Here is a 9,146-nt window from a genome sequence, read left to right as displayed (position 1 = left end):
CTAGGCTTGTTTCACTACTGAATTGCAACAACATGGTCGCAACATGCTGGCCATAGATGAACAGCAACCTTCTTTACACATTGCTTTATTAGACTCCCTGTTTATGGGTTTGTGAGATAGTTCTTTGAACTACAAGAGACTGTTCACATTCTGAAAATGAAGGCCTGGTTAATTCCACTGCAGACTTCTAATCTAACATCATACAAATAATTTCACAACCACAGCTCTTAATGGAAGATTGTTGAATGCTGTAAAGTTAATTTCATATTCTGTGTTTCTCTAGCTTAGACCAGCCTACACCTGTGCTATTAAATTGTTTCACACTCCAAAATTCTGGCTGTGTGCAAATGACACTTCTTCAAAACTACGATAAGGACCATGGGCATAATAATGTTTGATTGAGTTCCTGTGTTTGGGACTTCTTTGGTTCCATTTATGTTATGTATACATTAAAAACAAATAGAATTTTGTAAATATTATATAGGTAGCCTAAAACTGAACAAAATTACTGCGCTGTACATGGCATATCTTTTTAGGCTACCAGTAAACCATGTAACCATCTCCTTACTCAAGCAGATGCTTATCTTGCAAGACAGCATTTTTCAAATGGTTCAGCTGCCAGAAGATCTTAGGCTACATATTTTACTATGGTAAGATGCTTGGCCAAGCATAATGTAACAGTGTGCAAAGAAACTGCAACCAGAACCTGAAATCAGAATATGAAGACAAAAAAGCAAGTGCTGCTGCTCATGCCCAGCTCCATTCTCTATAACTGGACAGTGCATACCACACAATTCTCAGCATTCATTACCTAAGAAGTCAGCTATAAATCTGCCTTGTATTTGTTTTTATTTAGTAGTCTTTAGTAAATTGAATGGCTCTTCCTGCAAGACCAACACCTTCCACAGTGGTGTCTAGTTTTAAAATAACAGCCAGAAGGGATATTCTACTTGCTGTCAGGACCATAAAATCTGCAAGACAATCCGTTGTGGTAAAGATGACCATAACAAAAGCTCCTGTAACAAAAGGAGCCCTTGAAGTATGGGTGCTAAGAGAGATCCTGTCCTGAAGGAAGAAACTAAGCATCTGGGCTGGTAACGTGATGACAGTGGCTAGTGGCTGAGCCACTGCCCTCAGGTCAGGGCAATCAGTTCCTTGGAGCTCTTGACACTGGTACTGGACATGAATTGGTCAACTGGAAACATGACTAAATGTAAGTGTAACACAGCACAGATTCCTCTGGAACAGGAAGAAAAGTCTGAATCTCCTGGAATTGGGAAAGGTACAGCAGTTTGGGTCCTCTGCAACACTAATTTAGTTCCAGATCCATCCCACCCTAATGGTTTAAACCAAATCCGCACAGTTTCGAGGAGGGACTTCTTATGCATTTCCTCAAACTGTCTGGAGAACTTGAGGCTTCCATTAACCCCAGCCCACATTTATCACAGGTGGTTCACCTCACAATGGTGTAGCAGTTTTGCTCAATATTTGAATGTATTAGTTGATTCAAATTCTCATGATGCATAAAATGCAAATTACAAAACAAATATTTCTTTCATCTTAGCACTTAAGTGGCAAGATTCGTTCCTGGTAATGGTCCATTAAATACATTAGAATGACAGGAGGAATTATGCTGGCTTTGTTTTTTTACCTCTTCTTTTATTGGTCGACATAATGATGGTGGCTCAAATGTTAATCATAATTGCCATCTGCTTTAACATGCAGGTTTTCTCTCTTTCTTCCTTACCTATGCTAGACAAAGTATAATTGATACAAACCATGGTGGGTTTCCTGCAAAATCAGCAATCCTTATCTGAAGTTGGAATTCAGATTTGGGCAGGACCAGCAAGCACTTTTCACAGGAAAAATCAAGACACCTTGCAAAGCACTTTTTTAAATCACTCAGATTGTATCCCAGACAACCCAGTTGTTCAGTATCTTCGTATTTGGTCAACAAAGGTGAAGAGTTTCTTTGCCAGATTATAAGCAGCTTGTTAAATACATTGTTTTAGGAAGCTGAGCATGTTTTTAAAACAGAAGAATGGTAGAGCACTTGTAGTTAGACTAGGGAAACCCTAGGAAAAGCTCTCAAAACATGGAAACACAGGCAGGTGTTGCAGATCTTTGTTCCACAAACAGTGAAGGTGCTGTAAATTAATACAACATCAGTCCTGAAGGAGCTTCTATATGAACAAATAAATGAAAACTTGAAGTATGAAAGAAAATCAGCTGAAAACCTAAGGTTAGAAATCATGATCTGGCAAAGAGAACAGGAAAAGTATGCTTGACCAGTACAATTTAATAAACATATTTCAAAAGGCTGGGCTGTTTAAATCCAACCACATAGTTATATTGCAATAATGACAAACCACTTGATGCGTAAACTACTAAGGAGGGTTTGGTAAGTGCTTAAAAACATACACGAAAATTATTTGAACACCCTTTGTCAAGATTATTGTTCTCGTAATCCCTTGGGGCCATCTCTAAGGCTTGTAACTTATGTATAACTTCTGGCAGAAATATTGCAGTGCTTAATTAACAAACAACCCATCTATAAGCAAATGAGGATTTTGGAGGCTGGGCCAGGCCTTTTTTATTACATGTATTATATTCAGAGTATTGGAGTATGGGTGGGACACACCTCAGCAAACCTTCCCTGTTTAAAAGCTGGGTGTTTCAGCTGAGCTTGTTTTCTGTCTCAGTAGTCAATGAAAACAGAATTGGTATGTTTTGAGAATAATACCAATTCTGCTAAAGTCAGCATCCAAGATGGGATTAATTGTCTTGTAGAAATTCTTGTCCCTCCCTACTAAGTACTGGGGAAGACTGAGTAATTTCAAGTGACAAGTCACTGGGTAGTGAAAATTGGGCTCTGCAACAATACACACTTAGTAGGTGATGCCTTGCTAGCAGGAAAGAAAAATGAGAAAAATAATAAATCCATTGTTGGATTCCTTATATCATTTGATTGCTTTTCCTGACACTTACCCAGTAAGTTTGGGATGGAAGAACTAAAAATATTGTTTCTGTGACATCCTCCAGTGAAACTTTGGTTCAATTTAGGATCTAGAGAAGAAGTCTTATGGGGAACAGGTGAGGGAACTGGTGTTGTTCTGGAGAAGAGTGGGTTTGTAGTCTGGAGAAGAGAAGTCTCAGGGAGGACCTTACCTCTCTCTACAACTACCTTAAAGGAGGTTGTGGTTAGGTAGGGGTCAGTCTTTACTCCCAGGTAACAAACTATATGACAAAAGGAAATTACCTCAAGCTGCACCAGGAGAGGTTTAGGCTGGAGATCAGAAACAATTCCATAATGGAAAGGGTGCTCAGGCATTGGAACAGTGGTGGAATCACCATCCCTGGAAGTGTTCACAAACCATGCAGATGAGGCCCTCAGCAGTATGGTTTAGTGGTGGCCTTGGCAGTGCTGAGGAACAGTTGATGTTGATCTTAAAAGTCTTTTCTAACCTAGTTGAATCTATGGTTTTATGATTCCTTGAATTACTTTGTAAGATGAAGGACTAGATATAAGGGCCAAACTACTCTCCATCATATGAACAAACAGAAAGAGCATATATAGACTAAATGAATGCAGTGCTGAACAGAAATGTGTAATCTCACAAAGAAACTGAGAAACTTGCTCCTGCTTCACCATTCTCGTGTTCCGTCCTCCTTCAGAGCTGTGCAATCAATACAAAGAAGCTAGTAATTATGAATCTGTTTACATTTACATCCATTCTACATTGCTGAACCTGTGAGATAATCTGTGTGTGCCTTTAAGAATCCAGATGTAAAATAAGGAAAAACCACTGGTATCCCTTCAGAGGAAACTTCAGCTTTTGGTTTAAACATTGTTTCATGTACTAAAAGATGCTGTTTTCTGCTGGTCTTGCCAAACAGCAAGGAAAAGCCAGAATTTTTAAATCACAGACCATAGAACAATGTCTGTGATTACCAAAGGTAATCCTCAAGACCTCTCTCAATTTGTGGCTATGGGTGGGAAAAGGATCAAAAGGTGTCTTCTACCTCACTGAACATTTCATTGCAAAATGTGTGAGTAGATTAGATTACAGCCTAGATCTGAAGCACTTAAATACAAACATGTATATGACAGCAGGTTATAGCTCTGATTAAAATCATTACAGGAAGGTAATGAAGGAAGCTCCAAGTAAATAGAACCAGTTTAATTCATCCTGCAGTGCCAGTAAGCAGGGTGGAATGATACCAGCAATGAAGCTGGTCAATTAGGCTTCAAGATGAAAGAGAACTGGGAGCTGGAATGTGCATATCATGCTATTCAGAGATTTAGGGTGATTTTGCAAACAGCAAGCAAAAACAGTTTCGTCACTTTGGAAAGTCATATGTGCTTCAAATTTGGGCTGGTTGGTGACTATGACTTCATGGCTACAGTGTGCCTCAGTCCCCCAGGCAATGTGAAGCAGCATATAAAAAGAGCAGGGACTCAGGCCTATTCCATCTCACTCTCCTGCATACTCTCCTCTACATCAGGTAAGTCTGATGTGATTTCATTTCTTTCTAAATGCCAGAATACCTTTCCTGGAGCTTAGATTACCTTTCGCTACCATTATATTAGAGCTTTTAAGACTATTTTTTATTCTCTTTTTCTCTCTCTCTTGGTTTTTGGTGGGTTTTTTTTTATTTTTGTTTTTTTAGTTTTTTTTGGGTTTTTTTGTGGCAAGGGTGGTGGAAAATTATGTTACTAATAGGCTTTAGAAGTCAGTTCTAGGGTTTGAAGCATTTATTTCAGTGTAATTCATATTTGGGCCTTCTTGTACTCTCAGCACATTTAAAATGTAGGATGGCATGACCTTTAAATGCAGAACAACTGAAAAATATATTATCCCCAAGAGCTTGATAAATAACAGGGACCTTGGAAAGAGAAGAAAATGTATGGTTAAAGCAGCGCTGGGTTTTTAACTCCACCCCATCTCTCCCAAGATAAAACCTGCTTCTGTCCCATTGAGTTCAAAGAGCTCTGTTGTAGCTCCTGCAGCTCCTGGCTTTCAACCCACATTCACCAGGGAGAAGTGGTGGTGTTTTAGTAAAACCTAAGCTGCCAACATTCTTTTTCTCTGGGAGGAAGCACCGATTAAGAAAAGAAAAGAAGCAGCAGTTTCAGAAGGCTTGGCAGATCTGACAAGTGCTGGGATTACTGGATGGGGAAGATAAGAGTGAAGTTGATTGACTGGGAAGTTTGTGAACAGGCATCAGTTTTTCCCGTGCCTCTGATGATCATTTTGCCTGGTCTTCAACAGCTGAGCACCAAACCTTGACCTGTTGTTCCAGTAGATCTTGTGCTTTGTTTTGACTCAGCTCTGTGTTCTGTGTTTCAGGATCACCTTCATCCCCGCAAAGAAATGTCTTGCTACGATTTGTGCCCCACCAGCAGCAACATCGCCTGCCCCCAGCCCATCGCTAACAGCTGCAATGAGCCCTGTGTCCGCCAGTGCCCTGACTCCACTGCTGTGATCCAGCCACCCCCTGTTGTCGTCACCTTCCCTGGCCCCATCCTCAGCTCCTTCCCCCAGCAAGCCGTGGTGGGCTCCACCGGAGCACCTACCGTTGGGAGCAACCTGGGGCTGGGAGGCCTCTATGGTGCTGGAAGCCTTTATGGGGGCTCTCTTGGCTATGGAGCCCAGTATGGATATGGGAGTTCTGCCCTCTCCACACTCAGCAGTGGCTTCTGCAGCCCATTCTCCTCCCGCCGGTACAGCCGCTTCCTCCGCAACAGCTGTGGGCCCTGCTAAAGGCAGCAGAAAGGTCTCAGAAGAGGGACATGAAGACCCAAATGCAGAGGAATGAGGATGGGGGTTCAGCATTACTGTAGCCCTGCAATGGAGCTACTGCCACTTTGCATTTCTGATCTTTCTTCTACATTTAACCTTCCATTTCTAGTTTTTTGCTTGCTATTGTTGCCTGTTCCAGCTTTGACTTTTTTTTAACCACCGTGGGGCAACCTATTCCGTATGGACATCACTCACAATGATGTGTATCTTCATCAACAGTTGCACAACAGACTGAAGGAAGCTGAGAAAAACAGTATCTCTGAACAGGACACTTGTTGAACATTCTCTGAAATAGTCTGGAAACAGATGTTTCATATTCTGTAATATCTTGCTTTGCAAATCTAGGCATTTCTCAATCATTAAAATTGTGTTGCATCACACGGCAGCCTTCTGGTTTCCTTTTCTCCATTTATGTGCAGCATGACCTAGGTAACATCTTCCCATGGGCAGGACGAAGCTGATAACTGAGCAGTTTTACTGTAGAGCATTGTAGCACAGACTGAATTTACACAGTATCACAAATGTTTCCATATGAGACACCTGAGCAGGACCTTTCCATGTTTTGAAGATGTGAAAAGTTTAAAATAACAAAGTATCTTAACACCCTTAAATGCCATTTAAACATTATTTCAGTGGGGTCTTCCCATGAACATCCAGAGAACTGGATGGTGGTGAGACACAGGCACAGGGTGCCCAGAGAATCTGTGGCTGCCCCATCCCTGGCAGTGTTCAAGGCCAGGTTGAAGCAACCTGATCTAGTGGCAGGAGGTTGGAACTGAGTGAGCTTTAAGGTCCCTTCCAACCCAAACCATTCTGTGAGTCTATGTTAAGCTCATCTTAACCAAATGCCACCGAGGTGGTGCCCAGCAAAGCACTTTCCTAATGTAAATTTTCACCTATAAATTCACAGACACTATGTTTAGTCTACAGCACTAACACTGCTCAGTGTTCCAGACATCTCAAGCAGTGTTTTCACCCCAGTAAAAAAGAGGAATAATCCCAGCTCACTGCAAGAAATAACTGTAGTACATTAAATGTCAGGAGCAGCAGAGACTCAGTACTTGAAGCTTTTGGTGATACAACCAATTCAAATTGTAATGAAGCTGCAAGTGAGGCGTTGAGTGCTGTGTAAACAAAGAATAAAGGTAGTCACAGCCCTCAAGTGTTTTCAGAGTAAATAGACAATGAAAATATAAGCATCATTAGCATCTTTTATGCAGAGATTAAAGTCTGTGTTTCCTATACTAATAAAAACATTAGTAAATACTTTCCCCAGGTGACAAAGAAATCACTTGGCAAAGCCCAGAACTGAATTCCTCTCTCCAGTATCCCTATCTAACAACTGTATTGTCTCTGTTTCTAATTTTCCATTCCACTGGTTAGCTTCAGGTTTGCTTTTCATTCTTATTCACGTTTTCAAGGAGTTCTGCTTATTTTAGCTGGAAAATGCTGCACAGCGTGGCCAGTAAATTACAGGACATATGACACTTAACACATCATAGAATCATGTAGGCAAGGAACAGTCTGGCCTGGAAAGGACCTTTATAGATACCTAGTCCAACTCCTTTGCCATGAAAAGGGATATCTTTTCACTAAGTAAAAGAGGAGAATAAGATGGGGGGGGGGGGGGGGGGGGGGAAGTAAAAGAAAAGATTAATTTCTTGAAGTTTCTCGGACAGAGCATTTTATTTAAAACATCTGAAACATTCAAGTTCAGATCCTCCAAGTGCAAAACTGATATAAAGGTTGACTGCAAGTAATCACTTTACTAATTCCTCCAGAATTAAACCCTGGAAGGAAGCTGTCATTCAGCTTATTTCTGGCGTATTTCTGGATCTGTTATGTTAAGCCATTGTGCCTGCAGGCTATTTACCAGTGGTGTCAGTCTGAACTACATAAAAAACCATTAGGCTCTAGTAGTGATTAAATATTTAGTGAATCCACCTATTCAAATCAAACATGAAAGGCTTAGCTCCAACAGATATCTGTCTTAAAACGTAATTTAGTGCGTGGGGAGGACATATAATTCAGGCTGTGTTTGCATCATCTTTATGAAGCAACTTCTGATTGCATCTCATTTAACAATAGTGTTACCTTGTATTAAGATACAAGCACATGTTCAGAGCACACTTAGACAAGAGAAGAGAGAGTGTAGTGACCTCTATAGTTCAAGATGAGACAGTGTGATTTCGTTTATTGTTGCTTCCTGTTCTTGGTAATTGCTTCACTTGCAGGAGGAACAACAGTTGCTGGTTCTATCAACAGCCTGGACTTCACATGATTGACCAAGAATCGCAGGACACCTCCCAGCCAGATATGATCCCCATGTTGCAGTGGCCAGCAAACTGCCAAGATCTCAAGACTGCTTTCAGATTATGATGATAAACAGCAGCTGGCATTCCTCCCATCTTATATCTTCATGTGGTGTGACTTGAGACACTTTGGTACTGACAGTGAAATCACTTATCTTCTGCTGTGCTCATCTGTATTTCACTTAGATGAAAGTGTAATCCAAGTTCAGCCTGCTGTGCATTTGGGCAGCAGTAGATTGCTGGTTGTCAGAACCTGTACAATGGAAAGCAGGTAAAGAACTGTCCTTTGATGTTTTCTCTGGTCTGTTGTCATAACATGCAAATTCAGACTGGCAAATAATAGTGGTGTGAATTGCTATGTCTTCAACCATTCAAAGTCAGTAAAGTCCATCAATTAATCAATACATGTTATGGTGATCTATTTTTAGTCTGGGCTCTAACCTTCACCTTCTACATCTGCCTTTTCTGTTGTATAACTAGAATACAGGCAGAGCAGCTTCATCCAGGTATGCTGACAACATCCACATGGAAGGATGTTTGACTGCACCTTTTCACCCCAGCATGAGAAACCAGCTGCTATGGCAAGTCCAGAGTGTCTTCTCAGCAAGATTGGCTGAGAAGAGGATCAATGTAATTCTACTGTGTGGGATGAAAACAAGAGTCCTGAAACAAGGACTTCTGCAGTGATCAACACCATGGTGTTGAAAATACCTGAACTGGTAGCTTTAGTGCTCTGCATACTGGTACCAATAAGTACTGGTTTTTTGATGGCATCCTTGTGACTCCAAGAATAATCATGCAGTGCACTGGAGACAGAAAGCATGAAAACAAGGCAAAGCCTTCAGACATATCCTAACAAGAAAGAGGTGTGGCCTGGCTACCTCATGGGAGCTTCATATCATTTCAGCTTGTTTTACAAGTGAAGTCACACCTCCAAACACTTTGAAGTTATTGGCACGTTCTTGATCCTGTCCAAACAGATTTCTGCAGTGTGAGGCAGGGTTTGCCTGGAATTAGCCTGCTCAAGCCT

General features: G+C 41.1%; 1 protein-coding gene across 1 annotated transcript; it reads left to right on the top strand.

Annotated features, from left to right (window-relative positions):
* The first annotated feature begins 4,359 nt into the window (after positions 1 to 4,359).
* LOC101872272 (scale keratin-like) lies at positions 4,360 to 6,184 on the top strand. Its single transcript, XM_005141061.3, has 2 exons — positions 4,360 to 4,506; positions 5,352 to 6,184. Exon 2 carries the CDS (start codon positions 5,376 to 5,378, stop codon positions 5,763 to 5,765), a length of 390 nt encoding a protein of 129 aa, XP_005141118.1. The 5' UTR covers positions 4,360 to 4,506; positions 5,352 to 5,375; the 3' UTR covers positions 5,766 to 6,184.
* Positions 6,185 to 9,146: the final 2,962 nt, after the last annotated feature.

The sequence above is a fragment of the Melopsittacus undulatus genome (assembly GCF_012275295.1).
Source record: "Melopsittacus undulatus isolate bMelUnd1 chromosome 20 unlocalized genomic scaffold, bMelUnd1.mat.Z SUPER_20_unloc_1, whole genome shotgun sequence".
Taxonomy (NCBI): Eukaryota; Metazoa; Chordata; class Aves; order Psittaciformes; family Psittaculidae; genus Melopsittacus; species Melopsittacus undulatus.
This window is presented reverse-complemented; position numbering and strand designations above follow the sequence as displayed.

What these genes read in the sequence shown, in the direction of transcription:
- LOC101872272 (XM_005141061.3), top strand. Translation starts at nt 5,376, where the DNA reads ATGTCTTGCTACGATTTGTGCCCCACCAGCAGCAACATCGCCTGCCCC.